The following is a 20,629-nucleotide window of genomic DNA, read 5'->3' as shown; positions in this document are numbered from 1 at the left end:
TTCAGCATAATTTTTCAAAGGGAAAAGATGAATTTTTGATGAAATGGAGGACTTTCAATTTTACCTAATAAAATGACTAGAACTGAAGAGTTCTATAATATAAATATATTTATATTATATAAGACTCAAGAGATATGTAAAAAGGTAATTGGAAAGGGGGAAAAGTATTAGTTAATAATATTAAACTGTGTACATCCCTATAGGGGAAGACAATATTTGTAACTGGAGAGTTGTATTTCTCTTAGAATAGTTAAAATAAGCATACTTATAGTAAATGACTGTTTTTGATAATCCCAAAGATTTCCCAGCTTCTTTGATAAGCTTCTTTGATAAAAACTGCTGGGATAGTATGTAAGATGGTATGGCAGAAACTAGGCACAGACCAACATCTCACAACTTGTACCAAGATAAGGTCAAAATGGGTGCAGAATTCAGACCTAAAAGGTGTTATCATGAACCAATTATGAGGACAAGGAATAGTTTACCTGTAAGAATTATGGAAAGGGGAACAGTTTATGACCAAGGAGAACACTATAAAAGACAAAATATTATAGTAAACTGAAAAGTTTTTGCACAAATGAAACCAAGATTAAAAAAAGAGCAGTAAGTTGGGAAACAATTTTTACAATTAGTGCTTCTGACAAAGGACTCATTTCTAAAATTTATAGAGAAATGAGTTAAATTTATAAGCATACAAATTTACCAAATTTCTTGTATGACACCAACATGCTGCTAATGCTTAAACCAGGAAGAGTCAAAACAAAGAAAATTATAAACCAATCTCCCTAATGAATATTGATGCACAAATATTATATAAAATTTTAGCAAGGAGATTACAACAAGTTATTGCTAGGTAACACAACATGATCAGGTATTCAGGGAAGGTTCAATATTAGTCAAACAACTGGCATAATTGACCACATCAATAACAAAATTAATATGATTATCGAAATAGATGCTGAAAAAGACTGACAAAACCTAGAAAACAAAGGAATAAATGGAATTATCCTTAAAATGATGAGCAATATCTATCTAAAACCTTCAGTAAGAATTATATATGGGGATAAACTAGCAGCATTTCCAATAGGATCGGGGTGAAACAAGGATGCCCATTATCAACATTATTATTCATTATTTTATAAGAAATGGTAGCTTTCTGGAAAGAGTTGCATGAACCTGAGTACACCTTAGCAGCAACAGGAGAACATGTTTGACTTAAGAGCAATATTGTGTGATGAGCAGCTAATCATGGACTTGCTCATCTCAGCAGTACAATAATCAAAGCCTGAAGGAGCTATGATGGAAAATACCATCCATATCCAGAGACGGAACACTATGGAGTCTGAATGCAGACCAAAGTTTACTATTTTCAATTTTTAAAATTTATTTTATTGGTTTTTTCCCCTCCATTTTGTTCTGATTCTTCTTTCACAACATGATGAATATGGAAACATGTTTAACAAAATTATTAGATTGCTCTATGTCGGGGAAGGGAAGGGAGAAAAATGTGAAACTGAAAACCTTATAAAAATGACTTGAAAAAACTATCTTTGCTTGTAGTTGGAAAATTTAATTTTCTTTTTTAAAAAATAAATGTTGGCTTTAGCAATAAGAAAAGAAAAGGAAATTGAAGGAATTAGAATAGGCATTGAGGAGACAAAACTTTCACTCCTTGCAGATGACATGATGGGATACTTAGAGAACCTTAGAAAATCAACTAAAAACTACTTTAAACCATTAACAACTTTAAGCAAAGTAGCAGGATATGAAATAAACCCACAAAAATCATCAGCATTCATATCTATCTATCTATTTATCTATCTATTTATATGACAAAGCCCAGAAACAAGAGATAGAGATAACTGTAGACAACATAAAATACTTGGAAATCTACTTCCCAAGACAAACTAGAAACTATATAACCACAATTACAAAACACCTTTCACACAAATAAAGTCTGATCTAAACAACTGGAAAAATGTCAGTTGTTCATGACTGGGTAGTGCTAGTATAGTAAAAATGACAATTCCATCTAAGTTGAATTACTCATTCAAGTCCCATTGAAACTACCAAAAACTATTTTACAAAGTTTTTGCACAAACAAAACCAATGCAGTCAAGATTAGAAGGAAAGCAGAAAGCTGGGAAACATTTCACAACTAGTAATTCTGATAAAGGACTCCATTTCTAGAATATATAGAGAAGTGAGTCAAATTAATAAAAATACAAGTCATTGGAGCAGCTGGGTGGTGGATAGTTCACAACTCCACCAACAGTGCATTCATGTACCAGTTTTCCCATATCCTCTCCAATATTGATCATTTTCCTTTTTTTGTCATCTTAGCTAATCTGATAGATGTGAGGTGGTACCTCAGAGTTGCTTTAATTTGCATTTCGCTTTGGGAGTATTTTTTAATGTGACTATAGATATTTTTAATTTCTTTGTCTAAGAATTGTCTGTTCATATCCTTTGACCATTTATCAATGGCTTGTATTTTATTTATTTATTTAAGGCAGTGGGGTTAAGTGATTTGCCCCAAGGTCATGCAGCTAGGCAATTATTGAGTGTGTGAGTCCAAATTTGGACTCAGGTCCTCCTGTTGGTGGAGTTGTGAATTATTCCAACCTTTCTGGAGAATAATTTGGAATATGCTCAAAGTACAATAACACTGCATAATTTTTGATCCAGCAATATCACTACTAGGTCTATATGCCAAAAATGCAAAAAGACTCACAAATACAAAAATACTTATAACAGCTCTTTTTTGTAGTGGCAAAGAATTGGAAATTGAAGGGAAGCCCATCAACTGGAGAACAGCTGAACAAGTTATGGTATAAGAATGTTATGGAGTACTACTGTTCTGTAAGAAATCATGCTGAGTAAAGTGAGTAGAATTGGGAGAATATTGTATACACATTAACAGCAACATTTTGAGAAGAATCAATTTTGATGCAGCTCCTCTCAATAGTCAGTGCTCAAAGACAATGCTGAGAGACCTGTTATGAAAAATGATATCCACATCCAAGAAAAAAAAAACTATGGAATCTGAATGTAGAGAAAAGCAGACTATGTTCACTTCTTAAAATTTCTTGTTTTTTTTTTCTTTCTCATGTTTTTCCCCTTTAGCTCTAATTCCTCTTTCACAACCTGACTAATATGGTAATATGTTAAACATGTACAACCTATGATAAGATTGGGTTCACTGTTGTGGGGGGTTGGGAAAGGAAGATGGTAGAAAAATGTGGAACTCATAAACTTGCAAATGGATGAGTACTAAAAACTACCTTTGCATGTAACTGGAAAAAAAATAAAGTTTAAATTTAAAAAGTCAGTATCAATGCAATTCAAATAAAATTTTAAAATGAATATAATATAGAGAGCAATGTGAATAGGATGATGAATGCCAGTAGGTTGGGCCTAGATTCAGTGATTAATTTCATAAAGCAGGTCTAATAGATATCAGGAAAATATAAGACAGCAATAGAAGATAGCAGGTCTTGTAGTGAGGGTGAAGGATGACAAATGGAAGCAGGAGTGCTCTACTGGTATCTTTGAAAGGTTATGAGAATTGAAAGTTTTTGGTTCACCAAATGAGACCTTAGTTGAAATGAAGTTCTTTAGTGTGGAATTTTTATTTGGACATGAATAAGAACTGCCCAGAATGGGGAAGCTTTGTATTGAGGATGGAAGCAGTAAGGTGATTTGTTGGATAGAGTGCCCATATCTGAAGTCAGATTCATCTTTCTTGAGTTCAAACCTGGTCTCAGAAAGTTGCTAGCTGTGTGATCCTGGGCAAGTTACTTAGCTCTGTTTGTCTTAGTTTTGTCATCTGTGAAATGAGCTAGGGAAGGAAATGACCAAAGAGTCAGAAAAGACTGAATAATAACAAAGAGAATTTGATTCTCCTAAATATGTCAATAAGTTCTTATGAAAGTAATACTTGAGATATGTTTTTTCTCTCATCACACTCAATTTAGAGCAATGTACAACATGGAAACAATGGAAAAACTTGCTTTCTGTGGGGGGATGGGGAGGGAAGTAAGATGGGGAAAATTGTAAAACTCGAAATAAAGTTTAATTAAAAAAATAAAGTAATACTTGACATATTCTTAGCAATATCCATAATTTTACATATTCCAGGAAACTAATATTAAGTCAATATTTAGACTAGTTTTCCTTTAATGAATAGAAAACTATTTTGGCTTTTCCAAGAATCAGAAAGTTTGGGACCAAAAGTTATAGTTTTTAAGCTTGGTTGAAATGAACTCAATGTGATTTTACAGATTAGGAAACTATAGCTGAAAAAGGTTAGGCGACTCGCTCACAGTCGCACAGTGATGGTACAATCTGACTCAAATCTTTCCAACTCCCTCACGTTCTATACCTCAAGTGGATAATAGGCATCAAATTGTTTTTTTTTTATTTGTTTTGAGTTTTACAATTTTCCCCCTAATCTCACCCCCCTGCCCCCCAGCCCCCGCAGAACGCAATTTCCCAGTCCTTACATGGTTTCCACGGCAGACGTGGATCCAAATTGAGAGAGATGAGAGGAATCAAAGAGCGGCCCCCCCCATCTTGGCAGGGGAGCGAGCTGGGGCCCAGGGGCCCAAGCCCCCGAGTTCTACTACGCGATGCAGCGCACTAGGGGCATTCTTCTCAGAGGTTGCGCCTCCTGGGCCCGCCCCGGGCCGGGAACACGAAACACCGGCGCGCTGGCACGGGGTGGCGGGAGCCGAAGGGCGCCGTGGCTGCCGGGCCACGCGGGCGGCGTGCCACGTCCACGTTCTCGGCTGCAGTGCCCTGAGCCGACCTGCGGGTTCTGCCCCGAGCAGACAGACCCCTGCCCTCCAGGTCCCTCGCCCTACCCGAGGGCGCCCGCGGCTCTCCCCGCCCCCACTCGCGTCAGGCCCGCTTTCTAGCTCTTTAGCTTCTGGCGAGGCAATGAGGCCACCCGGCTCGGGCATGACGAAGTGTGACCCTGCCCCTCCCGCCTGGCCGAGCCCCGCCAGCTCCAGCAGAACACTCACCGCGCGGCGCGGCCCGGGACAACCACCGCCACCGGCTCCACCCCCCGGAGCCCCGACTGCGCATGCGGGCGCTCCTCCAAAACCGCCCCCTCCGCGGCCCGAGGGCCGGCGGAGAAACGTTCCGGGGGCGCCGGAGACTCCGGAAGGAGAAGCGGCGGCTCCCCGGCAGGGGGCGCGAGAGGCCGGGGCGGGCAGGAGGGGCAGAGCCGCCGCGATGGGCGGGGCGATTCCGTCCGGCGGCTGGCCGGCCGCCCTTGGCCGTGACGTGGGCGCGGTGGGCCGCTCCCGCCCTTGGCGTCGGAGGGCGCCCCCGGCCCGCCCGCCCCGCGCTCAGGGCCGGCCCCCGCGCGCGGCCCCGCGCCGCCTCCCCGAAACCCGCCCGGGCAGAGGAGGACCCCGAGGCTGGTGCGCCCGAAGGCGGGATGGAAGCCCCGGGGTCTCCGCCAAGACCAGGAACCCCTGGCGTTTTCTGTGCGCCTCAGCCCCCCAGCCTCGCGAACTGGCCTGATTTCCTTTTGAATTGCTTATTGTTGCAGGAGGGGCTCCAGGAGCAGAGGACGCCCCACCCCCCCCCCACCCCAAAAGGCCCCAGAAGTGGCGCAGCGTGGGCACGCTGCCAGCGACTTTGTGCTCACACCGGCGCCTCGGCAGCTGGGGGGCGAGTCGCCCAGGAGGGCACCGGACAACTGAACTGCTGACATAATTGCGGCAATGTAGATTTGAACCTGACCGAGAAAAGACTGTGGGAGGGAGGCTGGATACCTGAAATACCGGAGACCCGGTTCCTAAAAGCCTTAAGCAAGTCACTGCGACATTCTCATGCAGGCTTATATTCAAAAAGGGGATAATGAAACACCAGGTGACTCAGTACCTAAGCTCAAAACCTCTCTGATGCTTAGTAGTAGTGTCCCCGGACAAGTCGCTTGACTTTGTCTTAGGTCCTCGCCTGTAAAAATGGGAACCATTATAACACCTCCCTTCCAGGGTTGTTGTGAGGCTCGAATGAGATAATACTAAAAATACAGTGCTTAAGACAGTGTCACTTTTTCCTGATCTCCTCCTTCCCGTCCCATTCACCCCTCAAGAGGAGAGTGGGGACTTTCCTGGATGCAGCAGGAGATAAAGAGAACAGCCTAAGGCATGTTCAGATTTGGGGTAGGTCTGGGGAGAATAGGACTAGGGAGGAGAGGGGAGATAGATCAAAAAGGAGATAGATCCCCGAAGGCACTGGGGCTTGAGCATCCGGGGGATCTTTGCAGGGGCATTGCCCTTTCCATCTCATTCCTTTTGCTCTAGACTCTCTATTAAGCCTCTCTTCTTGCTTTTAACTTTTTTTACTTTTTCATATCTTCCTTCAGAGGTATGGCTCACTTCCATGGATATAGCCTTAAGTGTGTCAATTCCTTCTCATATAAGTCACAATTTTTATATAATATTCCTTGTTTATTTATGGTTCCCTCACTTATGGACTCTCACAGCACCCTAACCTGTTTCAGTTGAAACCTTTTACATGAAACCTTTACATAAAGGATAGCTATTTGTCTGTGTGTGTGTTTGTGTGTGTGTGTGTGTGTGTGTTTAGGATTTTGCAAAGCAAATGGGGTTACGTGGCTTGCCGAAGGCCACACAGCTAGGTAATTAGTGTCTGAGACCGGATTTGAGCCCAGGTACTCCCGACTCCAGGGATGGTGCTTTATCCACTGCACCACCTAGCCGCCCCTTTTTTTCTGTTTTTTTTTTTTTTAGGGAGGATAAGCTATTGAAGGAATGTTCTCCCCCAGAGACCTTGACTCCTGCTGCTAGGATTAGGATAAATGTATTTCCAAAATCTTTTCCCACAAAAGCAGTATGATAAGTAACACTATCTAGCACAGCACACTGCATGCTAGTGAATCATGGAACATTTATTACATGTTTACAATGTAGTCAAGTAGACTTCATGATGGGGATTCAAATATAAAATTGAGATAATAAGCTCTCTTCTTTTAAATTTTTATTTATTTAAGGCAATGGGGTTAAGGCTGACTTGCCCAAGGTCATACAGCTAGGCAATTAAGTGTCTGAGACTGGATTTGAACTCAGGTCCTCCTGACTCCAGGACTGGTGCTCTATCCAACTGCGCCACTTAGCTGCCCCATGCCACTTAGCTGCCCCACGTTTGTTGAGGTTCTGATAGATTTTTGTGAGCCCACATGGGAGCTCATTGCTTTGGAGAACATTCTTTCAAGGGGAAGGATAGTTTTCAAAGTTCAACAATGCTCTGTCCAGTCCTCCCTGATCTTAGTGCCTTCCCTTTGAAATTATCTCCAATATATCCTGTTAGTATATAGTTGTTTACATGTTGTCTCCCTCATTTGGTTGTTTTTTTGCCTTTATATTGCCAATGCTTGCCACGGTGCGGAGTACATGTTGCCATTTTAGCTGTGTCCCACTCTGTGATGCCATTTGGAGTTTCCTTGGCTTGGAATATCAAAGGCCCTTAATAAATGCTTGATGACTGACTATGTGAACAAACCAATTTATAAATGAAAGTTTACCTCCCTGGGTATACAGGTGCTTCTCCCTACCTTTTCCCTATTGATCATCACCACCAGATCCAATGCAAAACTTATGCAGGAGGAAATGTTTCCTTACTAACACTGTTTCATACCTGTCACTGCTAAGTAATGTAATTAAAATGGGCATTAAATTGATGGGCATTAAAATGAATAAAATGATTCAGTCAAAAGGACTGTCACCTTGTGAAATGATTCAGTTTGGGGAACAAATATATCAGCACTTTGTCTAAGAGACCAGCCCATGAAGGTGAGAAACTTCAGGTACCTATGTCACACAACCACCACCCAGGTTCAGTCCTTTATGACACTGGACTATTTGCAATAGCCTGCTATATGGTTGCCTTGCCTCAGGTCTCTCCCATTCCAATCTATCATACAGTCACTAAAGTATCTACTAAAATACAGATCTGATCATATCATTCCCCTATTCAGGAAATTCCAGTGATATCCAGTTTTCTTTAGGAACAAATATAAAGCCATCTGTTTTGACTTTTTTTTTTTTTTTTGCAAGGCAAATAGGGTTAAGTGGCCTGCCAAAGGCCACACAGCTAGGGAATTCTTAAGTGTCTGAGGCTGGATTTGAACCCAGGTACTCCTGACTCCAGGGCTGGTGCTCTCTCCACTGTGCCACCTAGCTGCCCCTGTTTTGACTTTTAAAGACATTCATGACCTTGCTCCTTTTTGTTGCTCAGTCATTTCAGTTGTATTCAATTCTTTGTGACTCCAACTCATTTTACAGATAGGGTACCTGAAGCAAACGGGAATGAATGACTTGCCCAGGGTCATACATCTATGAAGTATCTCAAGATCATATTTGAACCTGCCCTCTGCTTTATCTTCCTGGCATATTGAGCTATTCATTGTTCTCCCAAATGACATTATCTCTTCCCTCCATGAAAGCTTTGCACTGGATATCCCCAGCTTCCCAGCACTACCTCTGGAATGCCTGGTTTCTTTCTGGTTCACAGAGCACTGACCTTGGAGTCAGGAGGATGGGAGCTCAAATCTGTCCCCAGACACTTGCCACTTATTAGCTGTGTGATCTTGTGCAAGTCACTTAAACCTGATTGCCTCACATCCAAATCCAAGTCCAGTCATCCTGATTCATATCTGGCCACTGAATCCAGGTGGCTCTAGAGGAGAAAGTGAGACTGGTAACTTAGCACAGCAACACCCCCCCCCCCCAATTAAAATCTAATTCATATGCTTTTCATGGCATCACCTCCCTGATGTTGTGGTCTTCTTCAAAAATGAAGGACAAACATTAGGATGTCCTTTTTGTATACATGTTGCATCCCTAGACTTGTCTCTTTTTGAAGGCAATCTTCTTGAGGGTAAAGATTGTTTTCTTTGTAGGATCAATGCTTGATACTATTGGTTCATAATGCTTAATAAATGCTTGTTAATTGATGGATCAACTATCTTGTCAATGAACTTATTTGAATACTCAGTCATCTTTCGTTTCCTTCTTCCTCATTCCCAATATCCAGGCATTCTCAAAATAACTTTTCTAATGCACAGGTCTATCTATGTCTAAAACCTCTGGAGAGTGCTCCATCACCTTTAAAATGAAGCAGGAATTCTGTCATTTATCATTTTAAGGCTCTTTACAATCAAACCCCAACCAAATCATTCCTATCCACCAGTTCTCTGCATAGGTATGTTTATTTGCTCACAGTCTTCAATACCCAGAATTGGGTACTGAATACCTTCATCTCTGCCTACACAGCAATTTAATTAATTCAATACATATTTATTAAGCCCTCATTATGTGTAAGGTATCTTGCCATGGGCTGGGGGTACAAAGACAAAAAACAATATCATCACAGAACCATAGTCTTTATGAGTTAGAAAGGACCTGGCTGGCCTTCTAATTTAGACCATACACAAAAGGAAACCTTCCTATAACATGGGAATGACATGGTCCAATCTGTGATGATATTGATAGGTCAGACTGGAAGCAAGGTATAGATTCAATCAGTTGAAATCTCTCTTCTTTCCTAAAATAGCAAAGATTCCTCTATGAAACCTTCCAAGATGGCACCAACTGAAATTAGTCTTTACTACCTCTACTTTTTTTTTTGCAAGGCAGTGGGGTTAAGTGGCTTGCCCAAGGCCACACAGCCAGGTCATTATGAAGTGTCTGAGACCGGATTTGAACTCAGGTACTCCTGACTCCAGGGCCGGTGCTCTATCCACTGTACCACCTAGCTGCCCCCTACCTCTATTTCTTAATAAGACTATCTAGACTAGAGATTCAGAACCTGGGGTGTACAAACTTGGTATTTTAATAATTTGATAATGGCATCTGAATAGTTTCTTCTGTAATCTTATGTGTTTTATACATTTATTTTGCTAGGACTGACATTCACCTTCAGAACTTTTCAGTGTCATGGACCATTTTGGCATCTGGTGAAATGTCCCTATCTCTAGCCTTTGCCTTCAATAAAATACCTGTGCCATATTTCATTTGTGCATATCTCATATCCTCTCTATTACATTGTTTCTTGAAGTTAAGTAAGGAAGTACTTTTCTCCAGAACTTTGCACATAAGCAGTGTTTAATAAAAACATGTTGAAAAATTATCAAATGCAAAATATCTTTTATACAACCAAATTAACAAAAATGAGTTAAGAAGTCATTCTACATTGATAGGACTGTGAGAATTTAGTTGGAAAACAATATTCATGATGGTATTTTGTGAGGATTTCTTCTTAGAGATCAGTTGAACAAGATAGCCTAAAGTTAGAGGATTTCAAAGAAGCCACTTCAAAAACCATATATCCAACCAGTACCTGACAAAAAAAAAACCTTTTACAATATGGTCAGCAAGTTACTATCATCAAGGCTCTGAATGAAGACTATCAATGAAAGGGAATCACCTTTGTGCATTTCATATTACTAAGTAAGGGAGAAGCAATAGTAAAATAATTACTGGATTTTAAGTAAAAAGATCTTGGTTAGAATCTTCTTGTACACTTAGTACTTGTATGACCTTTGGCAAGAAATTTAACCTTTGGGATTTCCTTACATTAGTAAAATGCAAAGAGTTTGCTAGATGATCACTAATGGTGATGTGGGAGAAACTGGTGGTGTCATCATAAAGATAAGAGTTCTTTTGAAAGTGAAAAACTGGGAAAGCTCAGGATTTTTTATTTTACTAGTTTGCAAAATTCACAGATTAAAACTCTTTCCTGGACAATAAGCTGCTTGAGGACAAACTGAATAACAAAGGTTTAGACATGTAAGTCAGGCCACAAGGAGGTAAGGCCTTCTCCAGTGCTTGGGAGCATGTGCTTCTAACACAGAGAAAATGGCTATCCTTCAAAGAGGAAATACCATTTGGGAAAACCTTCCATAAATGAATTTCCACAGGTGGTGCTTGGGGAGTGGTTTAGTACCTGGATCCAGGTATTCACCAATACATATGCCACAGGGGCACCCCCCCCACTCCTAAGGAGTGGCTAAGACAGTACTCATTATACATGGGTGGCGTTCCATGCCCAAAGAGCCATTCCTGTCCCAGAGAGCATGACCTTTGTTCAACATGGTCATATCCTGTGCCATGCTTCAATGGAAGTTCCCTTCCTCACAATTCTGAAATGTTTTCATTAAACATAAATCAGTCACTATTTTTGTTCTTCCTTTTAAGACCAAAAAGGACAAGTAAGATCTATCATTCTGGGGTAGCTAGGTGGTACAGTGGATAGAACACCCACCCTGGAGTCAGGAGTACCTGAGTTCAAATCTGGCCTCAGACACTTAATAATTACCTAGCTGTGTGGCCTTGGGCAAGCCACTTAACCCCATTTGCCTTGCAAACACCTTAAAAGAAAGATCCATCATTCTATGTGTCAACCTTTCAAGTGTGATGACAGTCATTAGATCCTCACTGTATTTTCTTCATCCTTACTGCTTCATCTATTTGAGATATTTTAAAAGGTTTGAGAAACATAGTTTCTAGGTAATTTTAATAATTTTATTAATAAGGTCAACAGATTATTAAATGGCCACTTGGCCATCTCTCAGACCAAAGACCTCTAATGGGGGTGGGGGTCACAGTTTAAATGCCTTTTGAAGAGTATGGGTTCCTGAGCCATGTCTACTCAAATCTGAGTGATTAAACAAATGGAAGATAGGCTAACTTGGAGTATGTCACTCAAATATTGGTTAAAGAGATATTAATTTCCATAACAATTTTTTTTGATAATAGGAAGAATCAACATTTTCCCAGGACCAGCCTGAACAACACAAAGAATGGGAATTACAACCATTAGCCCAAACCTAGATTTCTTTTACTATTTTATTAGATATGGACCTAGGTAAATCTCTAAAAGGGGAAAACCTTGGTGCAAATAAAATAATTGGATATTAAATATAAGCAATATTTATTTCTCACAAAGTTCCCATTAGACTTGTCTGGTATCCTCATTAGAGTTGTTCTGTTGGAACTAAAAGCTCATTTCAATGTTTCTCCCACTTATATGGAAAAGTGCCATAGAATTCTTATTTCTTCTTGTGGTCCCTGATTTTCTCAAAATAGACAAAGATGCTCTGTGCTGGTTTACTCATCTGTAAAATTGAGGCAATTGTACAGGGTCAATGTGAGGAAGAAAAGAAATATCACATGCTTACTATGTGTTAAGCACAATGATGAAAATACAAATACAAGCAAAAAAGATAGTCCTTGCCCTCAAGGAGCTCACATTTTAATGGAAAAAGACAACATGCAAAAGGGAACAGTATGAAATGAGGAACAGAACTGGGAGGTAAAAGGAGGCCAGCTGGCCTGAGTCCCTAACACAAGTTATAGAGGGGGTGGGCTTTGCAGAGGGGTATTCTGGGATAAACATACAGCAAAAGATTGGATGTCCCTGGACCAAAAGGCCCTAGGTGCTAAGTGAAGTTAAAAATAAGGCAACACAGAATAGATTTGGTTCTGAAGAAGATCAAGTTACAGCCAGGTTCAGGGAGGGAATATATAGTCTAGTTTGTGCCTCTTCACAAAATGGAGCTCTAGGAGAAACTCAACACTGGGAGGAGGTAGAAGTTTTGTAGATGGACCTTCCAGTATTAGCATACTCAGGGGACAAATAGAGTGTTTCAGGATAAGGAGGCCCCAGATATTAATGGAATGAATTTCCAAGAGGAGATAACAGTAGAGGCATGATTTTTGAAGTCCAGAAAGTCCGGAACAAGGCCAGCAAGGGAATGAAGGCTCAAATGAGATTAAAATGTACCACTTTTAGTAGCAGTACCAGGCAGAACTAGCAGACTAGTTTATCAGGGTATTCTATCCAGTATGAAGATGCTATAACTTTACTGACAGAAACCATTTAAGATGTCAGTTCAGCTTCAGTAAATGCTTTTCATGGATCTAGGATGATACAACCTCTCCCTAACCATTGAGAAGCCTTCTCAAAAGAATTCAGCAGGAAATCTTCCGTTTAAAAGGAACTCAAAAGTGGCTGTAGTAGAGTGTGTTTTCTCTTAAGTTGAAGTTATTTAAATAGAAACAAAAAAATTCATTCCCAAGTGAAAGGATCATTATTCATTATTCTGAATTAGTCAGATCATTATTCTCTTAGTTCACATAATGTATTTGTTTATGTTGGCTCTTTTCATGTAAAGAAGGGCTAGCTTAGTATAAAACTAAAACATCCAAGTAATATTAAAAAATATCTTGTGCAATGAATTTATATCCTAAAGGAAAGTCTAGTTTGAAATAAAGGTTTAGCACTGATGCTTCAGTCATTGCAGAAGTAATTTTAACTTGAGGTGGAAAGGAAGTATCCCTTATAACTATGGCTAAGGAGTAAAACTGTTATCCATACAAGGGATTGGGAGTATAAAAGAAAAAAAATGTAATTTTGCATAAAACTAAGTTTTTACACAAATAAAATCAATGCAACAAGAAAAGAAATTGAATAACTCGGGATAAAGTCCTCATGTAAAAATTTTTTAATGAATATAATATCTAAGATATTTAGGGAAATGACAAACTATAAAGAACTATTTTCAATGGATAATATTCTGCTGAATAATCAAAGGTCAAGAATAGTTCTTTTAAAAATACTTTCTTGATTATCTTTGGATTTTACATTTCCAAAACTGCTCTCCCCCCCTAAACAAGCCATCTACAACAAACAGAAAAAAGGCAGCTCGGTAAACCTTTTTTTTTTCCTACACACTTTTTGTGATCCCATTTGGAGCTTTATTGGCAAACATAATGGAGTGGTTTGTCATTTCCTTCTCCAACTCATTTTACAGATAAAGAGGTAAACAGGGTTAAATGACTTACCCAGGGGCCACACAGCTAGCACTTGTAGACACCTGGATTTGAACTCAGGAAAATGAGTCTTACTGACTCTAGGTCTAGTGCTCTATCCACAGTACCACTTAACTGCAACCTCAACTTAGTTAACATGTGAATGGTTTGAATATATATTAAAAGATTACAAACAGTATTCAAAGGAATTGCAAACTATCATCAACCATATGACAAACTATTCCAAATCACTACAGGAAATGAAAATTAAAACCATACTGAGGTTGCACTCTTCACAATCTTCAAAATGGCAGACAGTCAATGTTAGAAAAGCTAGGGACAGGAAAGGCAGACTACAGGCAGACTCCACATACACATGTGGAAATATAATTAGTTTTTGTGGTTCTTGAAAGATTTGAAATTTTGCAGAAATGACAGCAAAATTAAACCATTCAGACTCATCAATTCTTTTGCATGCATATCACAGTAAGGTAAAAAACAGAAAAAGTCTCAACTAATAAGAAAAATACTCTTAACAGACTTTTTACAGTAACAAAAAACTAGAAACAAAGTAAATGTTTGTCAACTAGCAAATCACTTAACTAACTGTAATGACACATGGATGTACTGTCCAAAATGACAAATATAAAGAATTCAGACTCATGGGAAAACTTCTATGAATTAGGCAGAAGCAGGAAAACTCTATATATATACACAATGACTATTATAGTGCAAAATTGCAAATGTAGGGCTACAACACACTAGAGTGATCCTGAATTAGATTTAAAACTATGTGGAAAATATTTAAGATAAAATTACAATAAAATATGCTAATGAATGGTTTGTTTATGTCAATATATGGGGTGCAAGGATTCTTATATGCAGTCTAGGAACTCCTCTTAATAAAACAAAAATGTTTTATTGTTATTTTCTGGTTTTTTTACATCACCATAGTTATCCTAGGTTTTCCTCCCCAAGAGTCATCCCATAAGAAAAATTGTATTTTCTTAGAGGGCGGGAAAAATCAGTACAAGTGATCAATATATTGAAAAGTCTGAAAATATCTGCAAAATTAAGAATTGTGAACTGTCCCCCCCCCCCTTCATATGAGTCCTGTTTTATCATTATTACTAATGTAGGGCCAGTTTGGTGGCATGGTAGATAGAGCGGAAGACTCATTCCCCAAATTTAAATCTGTCGTCAGACATTATGTGACTCTAAGAAAGCTACTTAACCTATTTTACCTACGTTTCTTCATCTGTAAATGAATGAGCTGGAGAAGGAAATGGACAAACCATTTCAATATTATTGCCAAGAACCATCTCCCTCAAAAAAAAATAAAACTAATTGAAGAAATAGGAAAAATATACTTCCAAACTCAATATGCCTTTTACCACATGTCAAACAAGTGTAATAAAATTTAAAAACACATTAAGAAAAAGTAAAAATGGGGGCGGCTAGGTGGCGTAATGGATAAAGTACCGGCCCTGAAGTCAGGCATGCCTAGGTTCAAATCCAGTCTCAGATACTTAATAATTACCAAGCTGTGTGGCCTTGGGCAAGCCACTTAACCCCGTTTGCCTTGTAAAAACCCTAAAAAAAAAAAAGTAAAAATGAATTCAAGAAAAGTAAAACTCAATCCAATATCTAATATAGTAATACCTTTTAATTAGTGAAGGTTTAAGGTATGAATATACTGGTCTTTGAGGTTAATGGACTATGCTATTTCATATATATATATAGCACAGAGAAAAATATAAATTTCTTCAATTTGAAGAAATTAATACAATGACCAATATAACAGCATACATTCCTCCTTTTACCAATGACACATATCTTTGGAAAGGATACTTCAAAATTATCATTAGTAAGTCATACTTGGAAAGTATCTTAAATGCAGATTGTATTACAAGATTAAACCTGGATATTTAACAGTCTTAGGATAGTTTTATAAAGCACAACATAGGCTTATTATAAAAGCATTTCTAAACAATGGTAAGATGAACAGCAATCAGCACCACTTGAGCTAAATTTGACTACTCGTAGCTTAAGAACACATGGAACATAATCTGAAAACACTGGAAATCTCTATTTTATGAACTGCTTTGTTACCTTCAGTTTTTACATAAATCTGCCGTCCATATTCAAAAACTGAGCAACCTAACAATTAACATAATTGACAACCAGCAGAGTGGCAATAGAATGTTTCACACTACTACCACTAGAATTACTTCATATGTAAGGTTTTTTTCCACTAATATGGTCAGCGCTCATTTAATATCAAAAAACAGCTTGTAGTTAATTCACCAGGTTGGTTCAACAATAAAACTTTGTGAAGGGCTTAAAAGTTCTAGGAAGATATAATTCAAATAATCGCTGTATTACAAAAGTAATTTGTTTTATTATACAGACCATCTAATTGGTTAAAAAACATGTAAACCATAACAAGTGAATGAGTCATTCAAAAATACACGGCAAAAATTCTAACCTACATCCTCATGAGACTAAATGCCCTGATTAAAAAAGGAAAATATATACACTTTAAAAATTTTCATACACTTGGTATTTTTGCATAATTTTGGTTAGTAGCATCAGCTCAGGAAAATAGTCCACTCTTATAAAAAATTTTCAAGCCATTCAGAAGAAATCAATGAGGCTGTGGTTTAGAATGCAGCATACATAGTTGAGGGGAACATATTTAAGGCAAAGAACTTCATTTTAAATATATTCAGAGTCTCTATATGGAGTTCACCTGAATTGTGAGCTAGAACAGTAGTGTCTCTATTGCAGAGAGTGCTTTTTAATGAGGTTACAGGTTCAGTTGAGAAGACAAGAGATTGGAGTGTAAGTCATAGCACTGGTGACATCTGAAGCATTCATTAAGGTTTAAATCTTCAAAACATATTTGATCCGTAATACTAGTTTAATGTCAGAATGTAAAGATGAGTTACCAAAAAATATTATAAAAGGTATCAACACTGATGCCATTGAATTAAATTAGCTTAAGCTACCAAAACTTTATAAAGGTCACAAAGAGATATCTTCTCATTAATTACAAAGATATTTTGTCTTTAGATAACATTGGTTAAGTCGTTTGCAGAGAAGGCAAGGATATATACTTCACAATCTGGTCACTGACTATGTTTTTTGTCTATCGTAATTTGCAACCATCTTTTTGATATGAGACAATTTGCTTTTCAGCTGCTTGCTGTATTTCTTCTTATTCTTATAATCTGCAGACTAAAAGAAAAATGGGAAAGAAAGAATTAGAGAAAAATTATTCCAATGCTTTCTCTGAATTCTGTTTTAGAGATTCACAACATTATAAGAAGAATAGCTCTAATGGACAAATAAGCAAATAAGAATCTATATTTTTCTCTTTTATACACTGAAAAACTTTTTAAAAGGTAGTTAAAAACACCTTAAGTGTTCTAAAAATAGTGACATGATCATTTTAGATATAGACAAATGTTTATTATCTTCATTCTAGAGAAATAAGGAACTCTCCCTTTATCTATCAATTCTAAAGATAGGGACTATAGAAATTATTGTCAGACAGGGTAGGGCCACTTAAGTCTGTCAAATGGCTTTGTTCCAAGTTTTTTCTTTATTACAATGGAGAGTTACATAGGACAGGAGTTAGGGAAAATTATTCTAGTAGAAAAACAAAAGGAAACCAAACTTTAATAATTTAATAGAGTTTGTCTATTTCCTCTCTTACCTCACCCCCCCCCCCCCCTCAACTGAGACCAACTTCTCAGGAACTAAAGTGAAGCAGCCAAATCAGTAACTAAGTATGTTTAGGACAGCTATGGGAAAATTTGCAATAAAAACTTTATGGAATTTAGATAGAACCTGTGTGTCTGTCTCTGTCCCTCCCTTCAGCCACATTCACCAGCCAAATCATGACAACCAGTAAAGAAGCAAGTTGTGACAATCAAGAACATCATGTACAGTGGGGGATGGGGGGAAGGAACAGGGAAAAGACAAAACGCCCAAAGCTATAAAAAGTGCTTTTTCACTAGGTGAGTCTAATGTCTAATCAAGTAAAGGAAAGGTTCAGGAGAGCACCAACAAGGTGAAGTGACTGGGTAGATTTCATTAGATAACTGAATTTTAATTTATGTCCTTCTGTCTTGTTTACTCTCCTAAATATAATAAGCTTCATTCTCTAAGTGGGAGCAGAGAGCCTAACAATTAGGGAAGTGAAGGTAGCTTCTGAGGATAAGTAGGCAAAGCGAAATGAGATTGATACATATGTTCATCTTGAGTTTCACGTTTCACAGATAATAAATCTGGTCTCAGCAGCCAATCACAGACGTTAATCCAGAACTGCAGAAAGTCACAAAGGACCACGAAACTTTCATCCAGCAAATTTCAAGGGCAATTTTACCATGGCCTGCAAATTGTGTCCTATATGATCTTGCCAGCAGTTACATAACATTTTCATATGAACAAAGTTCAAGTTGGTCTCTGCCCAAAAGGACAAAGAAAAAAGGACTGGAAGACAGTTCTACTCTCCAGGTTATCAGAGACAATGAAGTATCTCTTGAGGGAAAAAAAAGGAAAGTGTTCTAGGGAGAAAACAAAAGAAAAAAAGAATATATACATAAAGAGGGGAAGTCTCATCATTCTTTGAAGGGTGGACAGATAAAGAAGGAACAATATTTGGAAGTACAATAGGAATGAAGAAAATGGACTAAGAAAAAATCAGCTTCTTGTGCTTTAGGGAAGGATGACAACATGAATGTACAGATGTCATTGGGTGAGAGGTCTTCCAAAAATTCTCATAGGAAAAGAACAATATTTAGTGAAAGTTGTAACTATTCATTTACAAATGGAACCAAAGGAAAGATTTATTATATTGACAAGCAGGCAGAAGATATCTAATGTCTTTTATCTTTCTTGATCATATATTGTCAACAATTGTTAATGTTGACAACCACCTCCAATGACTCAAAAGAAAGCAAATGAAATTATCCAAAAGATGTCTTGAAAGATTTGGAAGTCATGGGAAAGAAAAATAAAGGGGAGAAGGTAGGAAAATTTTCATTACTATTGCAAATTGAAGGTAAGGAATTCAAAAAAGATGATCAGACTTTGGAAGTAAATTTTGACTAAAAAGACAATGTCTGAGATTTGGAGGCATAGGATTTGGATTTCTGCACCACAGTCTAGGAAGTGGATTATTTAACAGAAACCAACAAACCATATTTGCCTAGAATCCTGCAAATGGAATCAAAAGAGATAAAGGGGGGGGGATGCTCAAAGAGTGCCATCAAGACTTATATGACAAAAACTCATTGGACTTTACATCCATTCTATGATGAAAATGTTATAGATATTATCACTTAGTCTCAGAAAAGGTAATGATTTCTCAAGAAGTATGCAACTGGTAAATATCTGATAAAAGATTCAATTCCAAGAGTTCTTAACTCTAAGTCAAGAGATCTACCTACTATTACTTGCTGTTTCTCAACTAAAGGATTTTAAAATATTAATATTAAGAATGAAAAGGGGCAAATCCTTACTAAATTCCAAGGTACCTGAGGATGTATCTTGTGTATCACTCCCAAAGGCTGACAGTGTTTTGTGTAAAATAGATACTTTATAAATGGTCATTTCATTGACTTTTTTAAAAGAGGAGATCTTAAGAGAAATTATAGAATTTTAAAATTGATAATACTTACTGCTTTCACTTCCTTTAGTCGATTATATTCATCAGCAGCAGCCTATTAAGGAGAAACACAGTCAAATGCTTACTTGTTATGACATTTATTTTAAGCATAATTATAATTAGGTTCAAGCTTTAGGATTTACTAAGACTTAAAAATCTAGAATTATGTTTAAAAGAAAAAAAGGTAAGTGCCATTTCAAAAATTCCATCCACTCTGGCAAAGAGAATCTAAAATTATAAAGAGTCAAATCTCTGCTCTCTTTATTAATTCTTTTTTTTTTAGGTTTTTTTTTTTTGCAAGGCAAATGGGGCTAAGGTGGCTTGCCCAAAGGCCACATAGCTAGGTAATTATTAAGTGTCTGAGGCTGGATTTGAACTCAGGTACACCTGACTCCAGGGCTGGTGCTCTATCCACTTTGCCACCTAGCCACCCCTCTCTTTATTAATTCTAACAGCACCGTTTACAATTCAGAAAACCTTCCTATGAGGCAAGGGAATGGCAAGAGTGGTGTCTATCCTGAAAACTTTATGTCACCATGAATCTTCAGACAATATTTTCAGATATTTTCCAAATCCAAGCCTCAGACTACTTGAGAAGGTAAAATAAGAGTTCCCAAAGTTTTGAATTGGATGAATTTAAGATTAATAGTGGTTTTGCTGGGACCTAAATATAAAATGATACAGAATTTATGCAACCTGTTATTTGTGTGAAGGGGTTTTTCTCCTCTGGAAACTCACCATGTATTCCTCACTTTCTTCTTGATAGTCATCTAGCTCTTTATCCAGGCGGGAAAGCTCTTTGTTGATATCATCAATTTCTTCTTGTAAGCTCTTGTATTCCTGTAGACCAGTGTCAAAGTTTTTCTTATAAAGCTGTCTCTGCTGGTCTGACGTTATTGGCGGGTACTCCCTAAATATTAAGGGGAGAAAATTATCTATATTTATTCTTGTTCAGTTATTTTTTAGTCATGTCCAACTTTATATGACCCCATTTGAGTTTTTTCTTGGCAAAGATACAGGACTGGTTTTGTCATTTCCTTACCCAGTTTGATTTGCAGATGAGGTAACTAAGTTAAAAATAATTAAGAATTCGCTGGAC

At 38.0% G+C, this 20,629-nt stretch overlaps 2 protein-coding genes across 5 annotated transcripts in view; both read right to left on the bottom strand.

Moving 5' to 3' along the window:
* Positions 1 to 5,111, bottom strand: part of GTF2H2 (general transcription factor IIH subunit 2) — a 29,670-nt gene extending 24,559 nt beyond the window's left edge. Inside the window, exon 1 of the mRNA XM_074205459.1 lies at positions 5,028 to 5,111. The gene's annotated coding sequence lies outside the window, so the exon portion shown is untranslated. The remainder of the gene's footprint in view (positions 1 to 5,027) is intronic.
* A 4,704-nt stretch (positions 5,112 to 9,815) lies between these two features.
* Positions 9,816 to 20,629, bottom strand: part of OCLN (occludin) — a 72,173-nt gene continuing 61,359 nt past the window's right edge. For all 4 annotated transcript variants that reach the window (XM_074207348.1, XM_074207350.1, XM_074207349.1 and 1 more), the window contains exons 7-9: positions 20,269 to 20,440; positions 19,544 to 19,585; positions 9,816 to 17,093 (exon numbers count right to left, since the gene is read on the bottom strand). In XM_074207348.1, the coding sequence (XP_074063449.1) occupies positions 16,992 to 17,093; positions 19,544 to 19,585; positions 20,269 to 20,440 (316 nt within the window). In that variant the 3' untranslated portion in view covers positions 9,816 to 16,991. The remainder of the gene's footprint in view (positions 17,094 to 19,543; positions 19,586 to 20,268; positions 20,441 to 20,629) is intronic.

Source organism: Macrotis lagotis, chromosome X (genome assembly GCF_037893015.1).
Source record: "Macrotis lagotis isolate mMagLag1 chromosome X, bilby.v1.9.chrom.fasta, whole genome shotgun sequence".
Taxonomy (NCBI): Eukaryota; Metazoa; Chordata; class Mammalia; order Peramelemorphia; family Peramelidae; genus Macrotis; species Macrotis lagotis.
This window is presented reverse-complemented; position numbering and strand designations above follow the sequence as displayed.